Raw genomic sequence first — 21,154 nt, forward strand, 5'->3', positions numbered from 1 at the left:
TTTAAAACCAAATACTTTTACTGAAGTACTATTGTACTAGGTGACTTTCACTTGAGTCATTTTCTGTTAAGTTATCTTGACTTATACTCAAGTTTGAAAATTGGGTAATTTTTCCCACCACTGGAAATGACTAAAACACAGTGTAACAGTAACTCACATTGTCCAGTGTGGTCTGGCTGACAGAGTAGTCCTCTATCCCCAGCACCCCCACCACCTGCTCCATCTTACTGAACACCTGGGCCAGGGAGATCCTGTCTGACTTCAGCTGGAACTGGACTTTGGTGTGGTGGCGCTCCTGGGGGTGGATTCAATTCAAACAACTTGTCTTATTTGCAATCACGTTTTTTCCCTGCCACTGACTCTGCTGATAGCAGTTATGTCAAAGAAGAGTCTACCTGCAACAACTGGGATAAGTGGTCCAACTAAACTTAGGGTTCGACTCAATCTGTACAGCTGAAGCTTTCATTTTAAGGTAATTTCCGATTGAGCCGACGACATACGCAGCGTTTATCGCGAATGCATTCTCTGCTAGAGCAGGAACATTGCCTTTAAATTTAAATCACGCTTTAAAGCTGAGCTTCCTCGATGCGGAATGAATAGAGCCCTAATTGAACGCACTGACTGTAAGCGCTCTGGATAAGTCTCATGTATCAAGTTTTAATGTCACGTCCAAAGTTCAGTGTAATGCCTTTCTTGCAGGCTCCAAACCCAACAATGCAGTACAAAAAAATAGCACAAGAGCGTCTGCTAAATGGCAAATGTAATGTGTACCTTTAGTACAGCCTCAGGGAAATTCCTGTTGAAGAATCTCACCACCTCCTTCACATTGGAACTGATTCTAGTCCGCACTGTGATCATGTAACCATCACCAAACCTAAGGAAGGGACACAACCAGGATGAGAGTAGACCAGACACACAGGCCATGATTGCTTAATTTAGAAATTCAACCTTCTTCCTTGAAGTAATCCCAGATCTAAATTGGTTGGATTGGGAGAGTAATAGGGTGGTAACCTTGCTTACATCTATCTAACCACATATGGATCTGTGCTTACCTCAAGGAAATAAGGAAGGAAGGATGCATTTCTGAAGTATTTCAACAGGGTCACAGATGACATAACAGGTCGTGTAACCGTATAGACAAACGACAAGTTGAAGGAAGGAGGAAATAGAAAAAAAGAAGGGTGATTCAAAGATGATTACAGATGAGTTGGCATCCCATAATGTCTTCAGCTTCTGGTTGGCCTAGCAACAGAGTGAGGCCACACCCTGCATTAGCTGAATGAGTTTGCACTTCTGCTGACCTGTTCTTGAGGTGCTGGATGCTGCCCAGGCATTTGAACCTGCCGTTGACCATGATGCCCAGTCTGGTGCACAGAGCCTCACATTCCTCCATACTGCAGAGACAGAGACATTCACAGTTGACATTTGAGTCATTTAGCAGACATACTGACAGTCACTGCTATCGGCAGAATCAGTGCCAGGAGGACAAAACAAGCGTGGGTGTGAGGGCAAGGCAGGGGATAACAGACGTCTTACCCACAACACTTCAACAATGCAGATAGTAGTAAATACATAAGCAGCACACAGTATGCAGTACATGTCTGATGAGAATGAGTGTCTCACCTGTGTGACGTCAGCACCACAGAGCGTCCCGTCTTGATGATATCAAGGATGAGGTTCCAGAGGAATCTGCGGGCCTTAGGGTCCATCCCTGTAGTAGGTTCATCCTGGACAAACACACAGAACAGGACACAATCAGAACTGAGGGTATTCGATCTTATCCAGAGGATAAGTATTTAAAAAATATAATAAAATTAGCCAGAATCCTATGGTCCCTGGTCAAAAGTAGTGCACTATATAGAGAATTGGGTGCCATTTGGGTCACACCCATGGTGATGGGGTTGAGTGAGTCTAACCAGGAAGATGAGAGAAGGGTATCCGATGAGGGCGATGGCAGTAGACAGCTTGCGCTTGTTTCCCCCACTGTAGGTGCCAGCGGGCTTGTCTGCATATTTGGAGAGCTCCAGTTTCTCTAGGGCCCACGAGACCACCTGAGGGGAAGACGAAAGTAAACAAGGAACTTTTCAACAACATCGATTCAGAAAAATAACACAGTAATATAATATTTTGAATGTGAAATGTGGAGTGTGTGTGTGTGTGTGCCTGCTTGAGAGTTTGTGTGTGTTGTAGCCGTACCCTCTGCTCGTCCTTCCAGGGGATGCCTCGGAGGCGTGTGTACAGCTCCAGGTGCTCTCTGGCTGTCAGGTCTTCAAACAAGGCATCAAACTGAGGGCAGTAACCAATGCTCTGCTGCACTCTCAACAGCTCCCTCAGGATACTGACAACACAACACAGATCCAGCTCAACAAAAGTACCTGGGCCCGAATTCATAAAGCGTCTAAGAGTATGAGCACTGATCGAGGCTCACGTCCTCCCTGTCCATATAGTCTTACTGATGATTATCAAAAAGGCTAAACTGATTATAGATCAGCACTCCTGAGACAATTTATGAATACGGGCCATGATGTACAGATTTATTACTAAAACTAGCATAACACATTGAGATGTGTATTGGAATTAGCAATAACCACTGTATCAATCTCAGGTAGGCTACAGTACCAGTATCTGATATAAACTTTTACTAAGACTAGCATAGAGCATTGAGATTTGTGTTAGCATTGTGATTAAAAGACCCATCTGGGGTACGTCCCAAATGGCACCCTGTTACCTATACAGTGCACTACTTTTGACCAGGGCCCATCAAATGTAGTACACTATAAAGGGAATTGGGTGCAATTTGGTGCACAAGACCTGGTGTATATGTAAAATACCTGTTTCCCCCTATGAAGGCCTCCCCTCCCGTGGTGCTCTCGTCACCAGTCAGCATCTTAAAGGTGGTGGTCTTCCCTGCTCCGTTCACCCCCAGGAGGCCAAAACACTCCCCAGGACGCACGCCCAGACACAACCGGTCAACAGCCAAGATACGACCCATCTTCCTCGACTTGTACACCTAGTGACACAGAGCATGTATAAGGAGGGGACTATTTATGCATTGCGCGTTTTACATAACTCTAAAGTTTAAATAGCCTCCTTGTAATGCACATTGTTGAAGAAAAATGTCTATTTAAATCATGCTGCCAGATTACAATGAGGTGCATAGTATTTTTTGCACAGATCTGTTCTGTTTTACACCACAAAAATGTTGCCTCTAGTTAGTGCTGAGCGATTAACTGAAATGTTGGTTATTTTTTCGGTTGTTAAACAACTAATTGATGACATCAGTTAAATTATTTAATTCCACTTGTAAAAAAAATTCTGTGAGCTCAATGCGCACATTGCGCAATTTCTCTTCACATAAATCAGATCAAGCCTGAACTGTGCGATGCAGTATGGAGTTTCAAACAGGCCAATATTCTACATAGCTTAGCATGACAGAGAATGACAGAGCAGTTGCTTCGCGAGGTATCTCAAATCAAATAAAATCAAATATCTCTACCTGAATATACATTATCTAAGTCAGGGATGGGCAACTTTGATCATGAGGGGCCGCAGTTGCTCACAGGCCTGCGTACCCACATCCATACATTTTATAGTTAATTATGTGCAATTCTACACATTGAGCGATTGATTCTACACATTGAGCCATTGAGCGAAGAGGATTCTACACAACTTGCCATAGGGTGGAGAGAAATGTTTGCAGTTTTTATTATGATATCTGAGTGAGACTGACTAACAAAATCAATGGTGGCCCCCCCGGCCGGTAATTCGACCATGATTACTAAGTTTAGATAGCTGGCCATTAGAATACATCTATATCTATACATTTTAGCTGACATGGGCTAATTGAGTGACTGTCAATGATTGACATAACAAGAGAGAAACTGCTGATGAACAACCAAATTTCGAAATTGCACCTTGTGTATTTTACTATTCTAACTCGTTAAGACCCCGGCTGAGTTTAAAAAAAAGTTTAAAAAAAAGGATATATATATATATATATATACAGTGCCTTGCGAAAGTATTCGGCCCCCTTGAACTTTGCGACCTTTTGCCACATTTCAGGCTTCAAACATCAAGATATAAAACTGTATTTTTTTGTGAAGAATCAACAACAAGTGGGACACAATCATGAAGTGGAACGACATTTATTGGATATTTCAAACTTTTTTAACAAATCAAAAACTGAAAAATTGGGCGTGCAAAATTATTCAGCCCCTTTACTTTCAGTGCACCAAACTCTCTCCAGAAGTTCAGTGAGGATTTCTGAATGATCCAATGTTGACCTAAATGACTAATGATGATAAATACAATCCACCTGTGTGTAATCAAGTCTCCGTATAAATGCACCTGCACTGTGATAGTCTCAGAGGTCCGTTAAAAGCGCAGAGAGCATCATTTAGAACAAGGAACACACCAGGCAGGTCCGAGATACTGTTGTGAAGAAGTTTTCCCAAGCTTTAAACATCCCAAAGAGCACTGTGCAAGCGATAATATTGAAATGGAAGGAGTATCAGACCACTGCAAATCTACCAAGACCTGGCCGTCCCTCTAAACTTTCAGCTCATACAAGGAGAAGACTGATCAGAGAGGCACATGATCACTCTGGATGAACTGCAGAGATCTACAGCTGAGGTGGGAGACTCTGTCCATAGGACAACAATCAGTCGTATATTGCACAAATCTGGCCTTTATGGAAGAGTGGCAAGAAGAAAGCTATTTCTTAAAGATATCCATAAAAAGTGTTGTTTAAAGTTTGCCACAAGCCACATGGGAGACACACCAAACATGTGGAAGAAGGTGCTCTGGTCAGATGAAACCAAAATTGAACTTTTTGGCAACAAAGCAAAACGTTATGTTTGGCGTAAAAGCAACACAGCTGAACACACCATCCCCACTGTCAAACATGGTGGTGGCAGCATCATGGTTTGGGCCTGCTTTTCTTCAGCAGGGACAGGGAAGATGGTTAAAATTTATGGGAAGATGGATGGAGCCAAATACAGGACCATTCTGGAAGAAAACCTGATGGAGTCTGCAAAAGACCTGAGACTGGGACGGAGATTTGTCTTCCAACAAGACAATGATCCAAAACATAAAGCAAAATCTACAATGGAATGGTTCAAAAATAAACATATCCAGGTGTTAGAATGGCCAAGTCAAAGTCCAGACCTGAATCCAATCGAGAATCTGTGGAAAGAACTGAAAACTGCTGTTCACAAATGCTCTCCATCCAACCTCACTGAGCTCGAGCTGTTTTGCAAGGAGGAATGGGAAAAAATTTCAGTCTCTCGATGTGCAAAACTGATAGAGACATACCCCAAGCGACTTACAGCTGTAATCGCAGCAAAAGGTGGCGCTACAAAGTATTAACTTAAGGGGGCTGAATAATTTTGCACGCCCAATTTTTCAGTTTTTGATCCACTTCATGATTGTGTCCCACTTGTTGTTGATTCTTCACAAAAAAATACAGTTTTATATCTTTATGTTTGAAGCCTGAAATGTGGCAAAAGGTCGCAAAGTTCAAGGGGGCCGAATACTTTCGCAAGGCACTGTATATATTTATATGGATATATGTTTCTTTGGGGGTGGGGCTCCGAGGAATTGATCCGAGGACCTTCAAAAGAGAGGCATGCCACCAGTGGCCGATCCCTGATCTAAGTGATTGATAGGTCAGCAGGCATAAAAGTATGCCTTATTTACTTTGAATAACTACTAAAATAGAGATTTTGTCAGACAGCAGCTTTATAGAGATAAGAGGATGACTTGGAATGAAATAATAAAGTCATCAAATAAAAAAATGCACTATACACAACAACTGAAATATTTAAAAAAATATATATATATTGAAATCGAAAACCGTGATCATTTTTTTAATAACTGAAGCGAAACGACCTCAAAAAGCACAAATTGCTCAGCATTACCACTAGTGTCTAGTGATACTCAAGTGACCTTAATGCTATTAAACCTACTATACACTTATCTATTCTGGTCCTGAAGCTAAATAAAGCACATTGGGATCTCTGTGTCTGTCTGACCTTGGTGAGGTTGTCAATCTTCAGCATGTCGTTGTCAGCATCTCCTCTCAGTACTCTCCGTCTCTCACAGGCCACATCCACATCATCATCCTCTATGAGCTGGCTGCTCACTGGTACTCTCCTGTTACAGTACACACACACACACACACACACACACACACACACACACACACACACACACACAGTCTTGTACAGCTAACCTTTGTACAGCTAACACAATTCAGTCCCATTCAAAATCCTATTTTCCTTAACCCTAAATGTAACCCAAACTCGTACTCTTACCCTAACCTTAGCCTTAACCCAAAAATCTAACTGTAACACTAACCCTTAGACTAACCCTAGCTCCTAACCCTAATAACTATAACCTTAACCCTAAACCCCCTAGAAATAGCATTTGACTCTGTGGGGATTAACAAAATGTCCCCAGTTGGTCAAATGTTTATTTGTTTACGATGCTTGTGGGGACCAGAAGCCTACACACACACACTCAGAGTGTGCACAGACCTAGAACACTACAGTGGATCTTATTGGTGTCACACACACACACACACACACACACACACAAATGCATGCACCTACACACACAAGCAGACACACATGCACACACACACACACTCACAAGGGTTTCCTGAGGAAGTTGTACTGACACAGGATGGTGATGAAGAATCCTACAAAGCCCTCGATTGTCATGGCTACCAGCCCTCGGGTCACAATGTCCCACTCAAATGGAGACTTGATCTTGTCAAACTGACCTGAGAGTTAAATATTTAAGAGAGATTGAATAGATTGATTAAATTCAACAGGAGGAGGGCAGGATTCAAATGTACAGAACTTGAAATATAATTGAACTGTAACAATACCTATTTTAGCATAGTACTCATTGATGTATTCGTTGTAGGCCATTTCCATCAGGCCGTGACCCAGGTTGTAGTTTGGGAAGATAAGGAAACAGGACTTTAGGTAGCTGTTCACCAGTTTCAGATCCTGCAGGGAGAGACCAAAACACAGTGGTGTGAGGAAATGTTCAAATAGGGTTGCTAAATTCTGGTAATTTTCCCCAAATTCTTTGGTTTTTCAGAAATCCTGTTTAGAAGTTTCGGGATTTCCTGCTTCTTCCCTCCTGATTTCGGGCAACTTTCAAACGGAATTTCAGAAAAACCTTGGGGAAAGTTATAGGAATTCTGTAATCTGTCAGTACACCAATACTGTCAGCAGAGTAAAACACACACCTTGTCATGCTCAAAGAGCTGCAGCAGGAAGGTGGCCACTGTGGCAGTGATGCCTATGAAAAGGTTGATGACGATGAGGAACACATAGGCCGTGCTGGGCACCTCGAAACAGAAGGAGGCCGGGTACATGATAGGAGTGATAGACCACCTGAAGGGAGAGAGAGAGAGAGAGAGGTAGGGAGAGAGATAGAGAGAAGGTTGAAGAGAGAGAAAGAGTGGGAGAGAGTGAGAGAGAGAGAGAGAGAGAGAGAGAGAGAGGGAGAGAAAGAAAGAGAGAGAGAGAGAGAGAGAGAGAGAGAGAGAGAGAGAGAGAGAGAGAGAGAGAGAGAGAGAGAGAGAAAGAATGTATGATAATAGGCTATATTCATTAAACATTCATTACAGTTTCTTGATATTGTCAAAGACAGTTATGAATAATGCATTACTGTTTTTAAATGATGTCATCAACAGAACAATGTCTATGCTTTTTTTCCAGGTTACCTGAATCCAAAAGCAAATTTTCTGTGTATCCCTCATAATGGGTCTTAGATAAGAGACGTGCTGATGTGTCTTCAGTGAAGTGCACTCACCCGTAGAGGAGGAAGAGAGACAGCACCGCAGGGAAGTTGGTTGGGGATGTGTATGCAGGAAGGTCAAAGACAAACAGGATAAGGACACAGCACGTGGCAGGCACCAAGTAGTTCAACTAAGAGACAGAGCGAGACAGGAGAGATTCAGTTAGATAGGCTGGCAGAAATAGACAATATCTCTCAAATATTCATAGGACCGTCTGTGGATGCACAGTACAAACAGACAGAAGACAGACAGGCCCAGGTAGGACTTGTTTCAGAGAGTACGGCTATAGGGAGCACTTGCCCGCACAACGCACACAATAACAAACTTCACCCCCCCCCTCACCATGTCCCATATATAGTTAGCCAGCCAGTAGATGACAGGGTCACATCCAGACACAAACTGCAGGTGCTTGGCCTTGGTCGACTTCTCTGCCACCAGAAAGACCACAAAGCTGGCTGGTACAAAGGACATGGCCACGATGATGAAGATAGCTATCACCACATCAGTGCCCTGGAGCCTGGAGGGACCAAAAGAAAGCTACTAAGACAGTGTCTGCATCCCAAATGGCACCCTATCCTCTATATAAGGCCCAATAGGGAGTAGTGTGCCATTGGAGACACTGTCAGGTACTTTTCAGAAATGTTGTACCACATATAGTATAATATACAGTAACTCAATGCATAAATTCTTACAAGTAGTCCAGAGAGAGGCTTGCACTGGTACGGTTCATGGGGTGGTTGGTCAGTGTGATTCCTGCAGAACCAAGCACACATCAATAACATGGTTTAGATGGGAACAGATATTGATCCCCAGATACTAATACAAGGAACTAAGAAAATACATTTTCACATAAACAACTACCCAATTCAAATAATCCCAGCCAAGAGTGCCAGCCTGTGCTATAATGCTAACTCCTTGTCGCCTGAGAAGAAAAGGGAGAAGTAAGAGTCTTGACTCCGCCCTAAATCTGTCCGTGTGAAAATACAGCGTGAGGCAGACTAAGTGGGAATTTGGTCAACATAAAATATGATTGCTAATTGCTACGTGAGGCTTATTTGATCTAAAAGAAGTTGGTAATGTTTAGGTTTTTACGAATGTATTGATATAAGTGTACGCCAGTGGCATTCCGGCAACTTTGAGAAAAACAATTTTACATCGGAGCTGTGCCTTTTGTTCACACACATATCGGCCCTCTCATTGGCTCATCGGCCCTCTCATTGGCTTTTTCCGCCTCCTCTCGTCTGCCTTCATTTATTTCCATTGCTAGAGTGGTCAGTCCAGTATCTTGTCAGTACATAGATAATCTTTGTTGTCACTCATCGTCATGGAGTTGGCAAGATAAAAAAACTGATCTGGAACCAGGCTTCTGAGTATGTACAGGTAACACCGACATAAAGTGTCTTAATAGGGCGTTGGGCCACAACTAGCCAACAGAACAGATTCTACAAGTGTCTGGAACTCTCTTGGCGGGATGCAACACCATTCTTTCATGAGAAATTCCATATATATATTTTTTTTTCATGGTGGTGGTGGAAAATTCTCCAGAAGCTTCCATAAGTATTCAACTGGGTTGAGATCAGGTGACACACACACACACACACACACACACACACACACACACACACACACACACACACACACACACACACACACACACACACACACACACACACACACACACACACACACTTTAAAAACCTCTATGCTCCTTTGAGAGCCCTCTTTAACAGTCAGTGAGGTCTCTTCTAGCCATCGCGTAGCCAAAATAATGGGCAACTGGGCATTTTCAAACTTTAGCCTAAGCATGATGGGATGTTAATTGCTTAATTACCTCAGGAACCACACCTGTGTGGAAACACCTGCTTTCAATATACTTTGTATCCCTCATTTACTCAAGTGTCTCCTTTATGTTGGCAGTTGGCAGTCCCCTCTCCTCATGGACAGCATCTCTTACCGTATGCAGCAGGGTTGCCCTTGCCTGGAGGTAGGTTGGCACGCAGGATGGCATTGTTGAGGACGTTGAGATAGGTTGGCATGCTGTGGTACCCTTTATTATTGAACAGCACCTATTGGGAGGGGACAATTCTGTCACTGGCAATGACACAGCAGCGCAAATAGCTAAGTGTAATAATAAACCTGTCCATCAAACTGACACTAGAGTTGCATCTCAAATGGCACCCTATTCCCTATATAGTGCACTACTGTAGACCAGAGCCCTATTCCCTATATAGTGCACTACTGTAGACCAGAGCCCTATTCCCTATATAGTGCACTACTGTAGACCAGAGCCCTTTTCCCTATATAGTGCGCTACTGTAGACCAGAGCCCTTTTCCCTATATAGTGCACTACTGTAGACCAGAGCCCTATTCCCTATATAGTGCACTACTGTAGACCAGAGCCCTTTTCCCTATATAGTGCACTACTGTAGACCAGAGCCCTTTTCCCTATATAGTGCACTACTGAAGACCAGAGCCCTATTCCCTATAGGGTGCACTACTGTAGACCAGAGCCCTATTCCCTATATAGTGCACTACTGTAGACCAGAGCCCTATTCCCTATATAGTGCACTACTGTAGACCAGAGCCCTATTCCCTATATAGTGCGCTACACCCTCCCCCTTTCAAGAAAATGCCATTCTGCTGACCTGAGCTGATCTGCGGACTGCTATTTTGCGAACCATGGGCGGAGTCTTTTTCCCAAAGGATGCTGGGACAGATTTCTGTATGTTGCCTACTGTGAGTCCTCCATATCTAGAAGAGAGGGAGGGAGAGAGAAAATACATTTCAATTGTGTGTGTATGCGTCTGTGCCCGAGCCAGGTGAGTCTGTTACCTGTGCCCGACCCCGGTGAGTCTGTTACCTGTGCCCGACCCCGGTGAGTCTGTTACCTGTGCCCGACCCCGGTGAGTCTGTTACCTGTGCCCGACCCCGGTGAGTCTGTTACCTGTGCCCGACCCCGGTGAGTCTGTTACCTTTGCCCAACCCCGGTGAGTCTGTTACCTGCGCCCAACCCCGGTGAGTCTGTTACCTGTGCCCAACCCCGGTGAGTCTGTTAGCTGTGCCCGACCCCGGTGAGTCTGTTACCTGTGCCACACCCCACTGAGTCTGTTACCTGTGCCCAACCCCAGTGAGTCTGTTACCTGTGCCCGACCCCACTGAGTCTGTTATCTGTGCCCGACCCCACTGAGTCTGTTACCTGTGCAGGCGCAGTCTGTCAGAGGTGTAAAGGAGATACTCTGACACGTTGCGCCCAGTGATGTCTACCAGAATATCCCCGGTGACCACCTTCATAAGGGGTGGCCGCCCCCCCACCCCGCTGGGGCAGGAGAAGCCCGTCCCCTGCATGGAGCAGATACAACGAACCAGCTCCCGAATTAACAGGGGCAGGGTGGGAGGAGACGTCACCGTTTCTAAAGACAGACACAGACAGAGGAAGGATTTTTAGGGAGGCTACTGTAGAGGACTCTAGTAAGCAAGTAGAGTAAGTAAGCCTTGTCTGAGCCAGAATGGCCGACACAGGACTCAACTGTAGCTATCAAATACAGTTATATAATGTTGATATAATGCAATTGTATGACACATAAAACATTAGCCTACATACGAAGTATAACATATATCCTTTTTGACAGTTTTTACCACCTGAGCATTGAGCACGGCGGTGGGAGGGGCGCAAAGACGTACCCCTGACAGTGGTAGGAGTGGTGGCAGTGAAGTTCCACAGCCCATCCTCAAAGTGAGTGTCGGGGTCATCGGAGGGGGCTGGCGAGGGGGGAGGGGGTACGAAGTTGGACAGTGGCACTCCCTGGGTAAAGGAGTCCAGACACATGGAGTCAAAGTAGCGGGCGGCCAGGGTCTTGCTGTTGTTGGCGCTGGGGTTGAGCGTCTGTGCCAGCTGGTCCAGGGTGCTGTTGAAGGGCGTTTTGAGGACGCAGGTGGCGCCCACGCCCGATGGCAGACGCAGCGTGTTGGCGATCTTCTGAGGGCTGGCATCCGGGGACAGTTTACTCCTGAGGAGAGGAAGAACAGGAGGCTGTTATAAAGCTACAGAAGGAAGCTTTACCACATCCATGTCCTGTAGATTAGACTAATGATGTTGTGTACGATGGGTGATAACTGAGACTCAGATGCACAAATGAACGCATAATGTTACCGGCCAGAAAGAAGGACACGATTATGGATGTGTAAAACAACGCATTTAAATTGTGGATATACTAGAGTGACATGCAGTCTCCTACTCCCATTGTCTGTCTGACCTGTACTGTGGGCGGTCTTCGTTGGCGTAGGGGATGAAGTTGCCACGGGGCTGGGTGTAGTTGTGGTACTGGGATGGGGACAGGATCAGTGGTGGCAGATCTCCTGGAGAACAGAAGACAGACATCACACCACGATGACCTACAAACACTGACAAACAGGCAAGTCAGGGTCAAGATCAGCCGTAGTTGAACTTGAGGGGAAAGAAACGGTACCTGTCTGTCGTGCACTCACACCTGCACTTGTCTTCTTCTTCCTGCCACTGATTGTTTTCTCCTACTAAACTTAGTTGACTACACTCCGGATAAGAGTGCCTGCTATATGACTAAGATGTTAAAATGTAATGTCACTTGTAGTTGTCCTCACCGATGGAAGGCACAGAGAGCGCTACAGTCATGGCCACGCAGACGAAGAATGCGGGCAGCAGGATCTGTGAGAAGAGGCCCTTGGTGTTCCTCTTGGCACAGTGGAACCTCTTGACGATGAGGCCGTGGAACTGGCGTAGCTTCAGCCACCAGCCCTCCAGCTTGAAGCTGCCCTGCCCCTCCAGGACCACAGGCTCAGGGGAGGCCTCCTCCACGTCCTCTGGAGGTAGAGAGAGATGGAGCGAGACAAAGAGAGACATTAGCAAAAGCCTAAAAACACCTCACATGGAGGAAAATGACTCTCATAAGCTCATCCAACCATACTATATATCTCATTGCCCCCAGTTGGCCAGGTACGTGTTGTGAAAGAGAATGTGTTCTTAAAAACATACCTGGTTAAATATAATGAAGATTAAAAAAAAAGGTATTCACTGGGTAACACCCTCTCGATGTCCTTCAGTCTCCTCATACAACAGTGGGACTCTTACCCCTCAGGCTGGTAGAGTGAGGGTCTCGTCCGTTGTCGAAGAGGCGGCAGTAGTCTCCGTAGAAGTCTGCGTAGAGCCCTTCCTCATCCCCCAGCACGGACCCCAGGGAGGAGGAGGAGCGCAGGGAGGATTGGCTCTGGCTGAGCCTGGAGCACATCACCAAGTTAGAAAGCTCTACCTCTGGCCTCTCCACACTGCTGCTGCTCCCCGCAGGAGCCCCCGGCTAGGGAGGATAGGGAGAAAGTAAGTCAAATAAGTAATTAGTCAACCAAGGGGGTTTCTATCAATTAGAAAAGAAGGGAAGCTAAAATAAAATAAACACATTTGTGAAATTACTAGAATGTTTCATTTGTTTAAATAATTAACTGTTTTGCAATCAACTAATAATCCATTCTGAAAAGCATGTGTTGAACTAATCCCTACCTCTGGCTTTCCAGAGCCCCCCACACCCACTGCAGCAGCAGGTTTCCCCACTGAGATACCGCCTAGGGAATCCTTCATGTCTGGGAGGAGAGAGAATTTAAGAGATCATGATTAACATTTAAAGATTTGCAACACCAACACTAAATAGATAACTTGTGAAACGTCTATGTCAGCATTTAGCTATTTGGCAACGCAAACACTGTTTGCAAACTCAGCAGACATGAAATTCATGATGTGTATCATAAATTATTAATGTAATGAAGCCCTCCCAAAATAACTTTATTGATCCGTGTAGCCGCAGACAGACACACAAAGCTTTGGTCCCACACACAAAAATAGAATTACTAGAATGGACATCCCTATTCAAGTCAATGATGCCATAATGGGTGGACTGGCAGTCATTTTGAGTGTACCCATAGAAGTAAAAGCTTATTTCTTTGGTCTCACCGGCATCACTGTTCTCCAGGGACTGGTCCTCCTCCGACACCTTGAGGAAGACCTCCTCCAGAGTGGTGTCCATCACCCCGAAGCTGGTCAGAGCCAAGATGGCCAGATTTTGCTCCAATGCCTGGGAATAGGAAATATGGGCTCCGGTCAAAAGTAGTGCACTATAACGGGAATAGGGTATAATTTGTCTGGGTCTGTGTCTGTGTGGGTGTATCTTCATGTCTAGGTCTGTGTCCGAGTGGGTGACCTTTATCTCTAGGTCTGTGTCTGTGTCTGAGTGGGTGTACCTTCATATCTAGGTCTGTGCCTGAGTGGGTGTACCTTCATCTCTAGGTCTGTGTCTGAGTGGGTGTACCTTCATCTCTAGGTCTGTGTCTGTGTCTGAGTGGGTGTACCTTCATCTCTAGGTCTGTGTCTGAGTGGATGTACCTTCATCTCTAGGTCTGTGTCTGTGTGGGTGTATCTTCATGTCTAGGTCTGTGTCTATGTCTGTGTCTGAGTGGGTGTACCTTCATCTCTAGGTCTGTGTCTGAGTGGGTGTACCTTCATCTCTAGGTCTGTGTCTGTTTGTCTGAGTGTGTACCTGAAATAGCCTCTCGAAGCAGCCCTTCTTGACAGCCTCAGAGGGCAACACATAGGATAGTTCAGTGTTGGAGTCAGACAACAGCAGACAGGACCCCACAAACTGACGAATGAACTGGGTGACCCGGGTCTCTGAGCAGGGAGACAGGGAGGAGGAGGAGGGGGACAGGGAGGAGGAGGAAGGGGACACGGTGGAGGGAGGCTGGGGCTGGGTGACCTGGTCTGGAGGCACAAACACACAGCATGATGGATGGAGGGAGGGAAAGGAGGATAAGGTGTAAGCAGAGAGTGGGGCAGCGGGAAAAGTAGAGGACAAAGATCCTTTTCAGAGGCAAAATACTAGCTGTACATGTTCAAAGGCTTTTAAAAGAGAAAGTGAAGGATATTATAGAGAACACAGGAGGTTGGTGGCACCTTAATTGGGGAGGACGGGCTCGTGGTAATGGCTGGAGTGGAATATTTTGAATGGTATCAAATACATCAAACACGTTTTCCATGTGTTGATGCCGTTCGCTCCATTCCGGCCATTATTATGAGCCGTCGTCCCCTCAACAACCTCCACTGATAAGAGAACAAATCCATCATATCCTAAAAGTGAGGGACAGAGGAAGTTTGTCATTGATAATAGACTGAGACAGCTTGTGACAAAATGACAAAGAGAAACACACATATACACATATAAAAGACTCACCTCCGCTCTCACTCTGTTTCTTGACCAGGGTGAGTTTGTAGCCGTCTCCGTAGGTGCTCTTGAGAAAGAGTGGGGAGCCGCAGCACTTGAGTTTCCCATGGGAGATGATGGCTATGCGGTCTCCTAACAGGTCAGCCTCATCCATGTGGTGGGTGGACAGCAGGATGGTGCGACCTAGAAGCACAGTTGAAATGTTTCTCTTTCAATATACACTGAGTGCACAAAACATCAGCAACACCTTCCTAATATTGAAGGTGTTGCCCTCAGAACAGCCTCATTACGTTGGGGCATGTACTGTACGTACTCTACAAGGTGTCGAAAGCGTTCCACAGGGATGCTGGACCATGTTGACTCCAATGGTTCCACAGTTGTATCAAGTTGGCTGGATGTCCTTTGGGTGGTGGACAATTCTTGATACACACGGAAAACTGTTGAGCGTGAAAAACCTAGCAACTTTGCAGTTCTTGACACACTCAAACCGGTGCGCCTGGCACCTACTAACATACCCAGTTCAAAAGCACTTCAATATTTTGTCTTGCCCATTCACCTTCTGAATGGCACACATACACAATACATGTTTCAACTTTCAAGGCTCAAAAATCCTTCTTTAACCGGTCTCCCCCCCTTCATCTACACTGATTGAAGTGGATTTAAAAAGTGACATCAATAAGGGATTAGAGCTTTCACCTGGTAAGTCTATGTCATGGAAAGAGCTGGTGTTCCTAATGTTTTGTACACTCAACATGTGTCAAACCATGTGGTGGGTGGACAGCAGAAGGGTGCGACCTAGAAACACAAGGGTGACAAACCAGTGCACTCTATAGGGAACAGGGTGACAAACCAGTGTACTCTATAGGGAACAGGGTGCCATTTGAGACACAATCTTAGTGTGGTTGACCCATGTATCACCTGTTGTGAGTGTTAGTGTGCGAGGGTTAGTGTGTGAGTTTGACGCATCATGTCTCATCTGTTGTTAGTGTGCGAGGGTTAGTGTGTGAGTTTGAAGCATCATGTATCATCTGTTGTTAGTGTGCGAGGGTTAGTGTGTGAGTTTGAAGCATCATGTGTCATCTGTTGTTAGTGTGCGAGGGTTAGTGTGTGAGTTTGACCCATCATGTTTCACCTGTTGTGAGTGTTAGTGTGCGAGGGTTAGTGTGTGAGTTTGACGCATCATGTATCATCTGTTGTTAGTGTGTGAGGGTTAGTGTGTGAGTTTGAAGCATCATGTGTCATCTGTTGTTAGTGTGCGAGGGTTAGTGTGTGAGTTTGACCCATCATGTTTCACCTGTTGTGAGTGTTAGAGTGTGAGGGTTAGAGTGTGAGGGTTAGTGTGTGAGGGTTAGAGTGTGAGGGTTAGAGTGTGAGGGTTAGAGTGTGAGGGTTAGAGTGTGAGGGTTAGAGTGTGAGTGTTAGAGTGTGAGGGTTAGAGTGTGAGGGTTAGTGTGTGAGTGTTAGAGTGTGAGTGTTAGAGTGTGAGGGTTAGAGTGTGAGGGTTAGAGTGTGAGGGTTAGAGTGTGAGGGTTAGAGTGTGAGGGTTAGTGTGTGAGGGTTAGTGTGTGAGGGTTAGTGTGTGCGTTTGACGCATCATGTCTCACCCTGTTTGTACTTGAGGATGAGGTCCCAGATGGCTCTGCGTGCGTAGGGGTCCACCCCCGCCGTAGGCTCATCCAGGATGACGGCCCGGGAGCCGCCCACAAACGCTATGGCCACGGACAGCTTCCTCTTCATTCCGCCAGACAGAGTCTGCACCAGGCTGTGACGCTTATTATTCAACTCTAGATCGTCTATCATCCTGACAACATACACACAACTCATGGTCATTTACATTATTTTGGGCTGTGGATGGGTATAATTTGTTTCCAAACTATACATATCCTTCAATGGCAGTCACCTGTACTTATATACTATCTACACCCTTCAATTTGAAGAGGTGAGATCCTAATCTAATGTCATGTTGATAGTTTCATTTCCACCTTAGGGTCTTTGACTTGGTTAAACCATCCAAATGGGATGTGACGTACTTGTCCATCTCCTTGCGGATGTCCTCCTCGGCCATGCCTTTGAGTTTGGAGTAGAACCACAGGTGCTCCTCCACGCTGAGCTTGTCAAAGAGCACATTGTGCTGGGGGCACATGCCCAGGTTCTGCCTGATACGCTCCATGTCAGTACGGATGTCATGGCCGTAGATGGTGGCTGAGCCAGAGGTGGGCGGGAACAGACCTGTCAGAATAGACCTGGGGATCGCAGTAGAGAACCAATGGGAGTTAGCGACAGGGTTAGTTAGAGAGGGAAGAAATGGACACGTAAACATAGGTTATACTGTATTTGAAGGCCATTTTTGTGGACATTACGGTGATGTTATGGGAATCATATGGGAAAGTCAAGGAAAGATGACGGAAACATTATGGTGATGTTATGGGAATCATATATGAAAGTCAAGGAAAGATGATGGGAACATTATGGTGATGTTATGGGAATCATATGGGAAAGTCAAGGAAAGATGATGGGAACATTATGGTGATGTTATGGGAATCATATGGGAAAGTCAAGGAAAGATGACGGGAACATTATGGTGATGTTATGGGAATCATATGGGAAAGTCAAGGAAAGATGATGGGAACATTATGGTGATATTGTAGCCAACATTATGCATGGCTTGTTTATAATTTATCATTACATGACAATTGTTAACAAATAGTTCATCTACAATATGGTTTATAAGCAGATGATGAATAGCCCTTCAAACAAATTCTTACCAAAACATACAACACACATCTCCCCGTGTCTCTCTGTAAACCCACACGTCAACACAACACAAATGACTGGGGACCCTCTGACACACACGTGGGCACACACACATTTTTCTCTCTCACATGGTGGTGGTCTTGCCGGCTCCGTTGTGTCCCAGGAAGGACACCACCTGGTTCTCGTGGAGGTTGAGGCTCAGCTTGTTGAGGGCCAGCTTATTGCCCATCTTGTAGACCTTGGTCAGCTTGTCTATACAAACCACCAGAGGCAGGTGGCTGGGCTCCTCTTCAATACCACGCATCTCCTCTGGAGGGAGAGAGAGCCAGCGAGCGAGAGAAAGAGAGAGAGAGAGAGAGAGGGAGAGAGGGAGAGAGAGAGAGGATAAAGCTGCTCTCTATTACAGAACCAGGGAAGAACCTTATTTTGAGATTACATTTTTTTTGGTAACATCTTATTTGGATAGTCCCAAATCAATGCTTTATAGATGTTGAGTAGATGTTCAACTACCTATCAACAATATTTCTACTAACTATCCACTAACCAAGTCCAAGGTCAGGCTTGGCCCTACCAGATCGCCGGTGTTCCATGGCACACGCCTGGTCCTCCTCCATGACACTCAGCCTGGCCCCTCCCCCCCAGGGACACTCCCATGTCTCCACACGCCCACTGCCCAGCCAATAGGACTTCTGCAGGGGGAAGTACCACGGCCGAGGCAGCCCATACATCCCTGGAGGACAGGAGAGAATGGGTGAAAAACCCCATTTGTGATTCAGCCCAGTTGCTTCCATAAACACATTCAGACAGTCAGTGACAAAACAGGGACACAAAAGGGAGGGATTTAAGTTAGCAGCCAAAGACATGAAAAATGGAAATCCATATTGGATGTTGACTGTTTACCTGGATGCACAGCCTCTATGTACCAGGTGAGTACTCCATACACACTAGCATCGATGATGAGCATCATCATGGACAGGCCAAGGTTGAAGTCATCGCCCTCTACAGGTGACTGGTTGATGGTGCGCCACTGGATACCAACCCCAGCCACCTCGTACAGGGCAAAGTACTTAGAGCCCAGGCCGAACGCTGTGGTCGACATAAGAGACTGGAGAGAATGGGAATAAGGACAATGGACGTGTTAAAAGCTGTTGACGTGTATGAAGCCCAATGTCTTTCAAGGGCTGACTGATTCAGACTGGTAGTGTCAGAGAATAGAATATAATTTTGCAATTCACGACTCTTGAAGTCTGGTTTCTTCCAGACTTTCAACTACTTTGCTCGACATTTTGATACACCTTTGACACAGAAATAGGTCATTTGACTCATTTGACGCCATGAGCCCGGGGTCATGTTTCTCTCATTAAATATATCCAGACAGTCTAGACATGGGCACAGTTTATGACTAACAAAAAAACAAATCCCTGTCATGAATAAAGCACAGGGAGAGAGTCAGACAGGGAGGAGAACAAAGGCCCGATCTTACAGCGATACACTTCTCGAAGGCCGTGATCTTGTCATGGGCCACCTCCTCCCTGATGGCCACGTACATGTATGGGACATAGCTGAGGAAGTAGATTATCCCACCACACGCTGACGCCAGCTTGGCCTTGGAGTAGATCACTGACACCAGGAAGCTGGCATACACAGACAGGACACAGACAGACAGAACGGAGAGAAATACTGTTAGCATTTACTAATCTTGTTTCTAAACACTTTCGCCCAATGGACAATAGCCTGGAGACGTATTTGTATTTATTTATTTTATTCAACCTATTTAACTAGGCAAGTCAGAACAAATTCTTATTTACAATGACGGCCTACCAAAAGGCAAAAGGCCTCCTGCGGGTATGGGGGCTGGGATTTAAAAAAAAATTATATATATAGGACAAAACACACATCACGACAAGAGAGACACCACAACACTACATAAAGAGACCTAAGACAACAACATAGCATGGCAGCAACAGAGGTTAAGATGAGGTGAAGCATTCGCAGGTGCTGAATTTCCTCTTCCCTTTAGTGTGCTCCTCAAATCCACGCACCTTGGTTGAAGAGTGAGGTAGCGAGTGTTTCTATTTGCTAGCATTTACCGACCGTGCACGTTTCCTCGGGACGTCTTGCAAAGGAGCGGAGTCCCTGTCGGCCTGATACATGAAGGAGATAGCATTTTTTTTAAATAACGCGTTTCTTTCTCAACGAACGTGGACGAGAAAGGGAAACAACTTTTGTCAAATCCGCCGTTAAACACCGCAGTGACTCCACAATGAGTGATTCGTTAGATTCATCTCTAACACCCCAAACGTGTGTAAAGGTCACGGCTGCTTTGAGGTCACGGCTTTCAGTGAGGACTGCAATAACAGTCGGAGAGAAACCAGTCAAAGCAGAAGTTGCAGTTGCCCCCTTGACACCGTTAGTGGTGAAATGGTGAAGTTTTCAGGAAGGTAAACTGATCCTATATCTGTGCCTAAGGCCATGGCAACTTCTGTCTGGGACAGAGAAAAAGTTGAAAGCTGCACATACATGATTATAATGGTTAAAAGAGCAGTGTGCAACTTTCTTTATAGTACAATATTATGTTCGTCTGCACTTCTCCTACTATTTTGGCTGTGTGTCAACTCATGCTTTTTACTAGACTAACGTCAGAGCATTAGTGGTTCCATTACCAGAACATAATGGTGGCGATGGCGTAGATGGAGAGGAAGAGCCAGATGATGAAGATGTCGCTGTGGAGGAGCACCCGACCGTACTTCAGGATGGCCGTCAGGGCCGTCACTGAGATGGACAACTGGACAAACCCAGTGATGAACCAGGCCACCCAGTGGACCGCGTTGTTCAGGCCCATCATCTTCATCACCTACAGGCCAGGCAGGAAGGATACAGGTTACTTTCCATAAGAGGTTATTCCTCTTATTTACACTCTTACAGTCACTCATATGGATGTGAATGTAACCTCAACCCCCCCCCTCCCCTCCCCAGATATGAACAAAATATTCTGAATATGAAGAAGAAAAAAAACACATACAATATTATCATAGGAATTCAACTTGGGAAAACATGTAATTGAAATCCATATTTCTCCAGCAGGGGGCAGAAGAGAGGCAATAAATACGAGTGACATCATCTTGCTCTCGGATGCCGAACAAAGGCAGAGAGTAGATGGCTTTAGTGTTGCTGCTCCAATGTCACAGACATACAGACATTGGATAGGAAATGCATTCTAAATAGCACCCTTTTCCCTATATAGTGTACCAATTTTGACTAGAGGTCTGGTCAAAAGTATTGTACTACAAAGGGGTTGCCATTTGGAACACACATGGAGAGCCTAGTGTAGACAGGTGAGCAGGCA

The 21,154-nt window shown here is 45.4% G+C and overlaps 1 protein-coding gene across 4 annotated transcripts in view; it reads right to left on the reverse strand.

Annotated features, from left to right (window-relative positions):
- Positions 1–21,154, reverse strand: part of abca2 (ATP binding cassette subfamily A member 2) — a 98,245-nt gene that overhangs the window by 5,241 nt on the left and 71,850 nt on the right. For 2 of the 4 annotated variants that reach the window (XM_036980141.2, XM_036980143.2), the window contains 32 exons: positions 20,472–20,662; positions 19,292–19,442; positions 18,709–18,913; positions 18,380–18,538; positions 17,937–18,117; positions 17,085–17,297; positions 16,659–16,855; positions 15,064–15,237; positions 14,374–14,594; positions 13,791–13,911; positions 13,344–13,423; positions 12,921–13,143; positions 12,434–12,652; positions 12,070–12,172; positions 11,498–11,823; positions 11,013–11,226; positions 10,462–10,567; positions 9,771–9,882; positions 8,509–8,569; positions 8,159–8,333; positions 7,831–7,946; positions 7,262–7,409; positions 6,893–7,016; positions 6,652–6,784; positions 6,033–6,153; positions 2,832–3,010; positions 2,197–2,338; positions 1,917–2,051; positions 1,624–1,727; positions 1,302–1,394; positions 772–874; positions 158–295 (listed from right to left, as the gene is read on the reverse strand). In XM_036980141.2, coding sequence (XP_036836036.2) covers positions 158–295; positions 772–874; positions 1,302–1,394; positions 1,624–1,727; positions 1,917–2,051; positions 2,197–2,338; positions 2,832–3,010; positions 6,033–6,153; positions 6,652–6,784; positions 6,893–7,016; positions 7,262–7,409; positions 7,831–7,946; positions 8,159–8,333; positions 8,509–8,569; positions 9,771–9,882; positions 10,462–10,567; positions 11,013–11,226; positions 11,498–11,823; positions 12,070–12,172; positions 12,434–12,652; positions 12,921–13,143; positions 13,344–13,423; positions 13,791–13,911; positions 14,374–14,594; positions 15,064–15,237; positions 16,659–16,855; positions 17,085–17,297; positions 17,937–18,117; positions 18,380–18,538; positions 18,709–18,913; positions 19,292–19,442; positions 20,472–20,662 — 4,968 coding nt within the window. Of the gene's footprint in view, positions 1–157; positions 296–771; positions 875–1,301; positions 1,395–1,623; positions 1,728–1,916; positions 2,052–2,196; positions 2,339–2,831; positions 3,011–6,032; positions 6,154–6,651; positions 6,785–6,892; positions 7,017–7,261; positions 7,410–7,830; positions 7,947–8,158; positions 8,334–8,508; positions 8,570–9,770; positions 9,883–10,461; positions 10,568–11,012; positions 11,227–11,497; positions 11,824–12,069; positions 12,173–12,433; positions 12,653–12,920; positions 13,144–13,343; positions 13,424–13,790; positions 13,912–14,373; positions 14,595–15,063; positions 15,238–16,658; positions 16,856–17,084; positions 17,298–17,921; positions 18,118–18,379; positions 18,539–18,708; positions 18,914–19,291; positions 19,443–20,471; positions 20,663–21,154 lie in introns of those variants that run through there. The other 2 variants (XM_090237954.1, XM_090237955.1) reach the window with 2 other exon arrangements.

Source organism: Oncorhynchus mykiss, chromosome 6 (assembly GCF_057628025.1).
Source record: "Oncorhynchus mykiss isolate SJ-2025 chromosome 6, ASM5762802v1, whole genome shotgun sequence".
Lineage (NCBI taxonomy): Eukaryota > Metazoa > Chordata > Actinopteri > Salmoniformes > Salmonidae > Oncorhynchus > Oncorhynchus mykiss.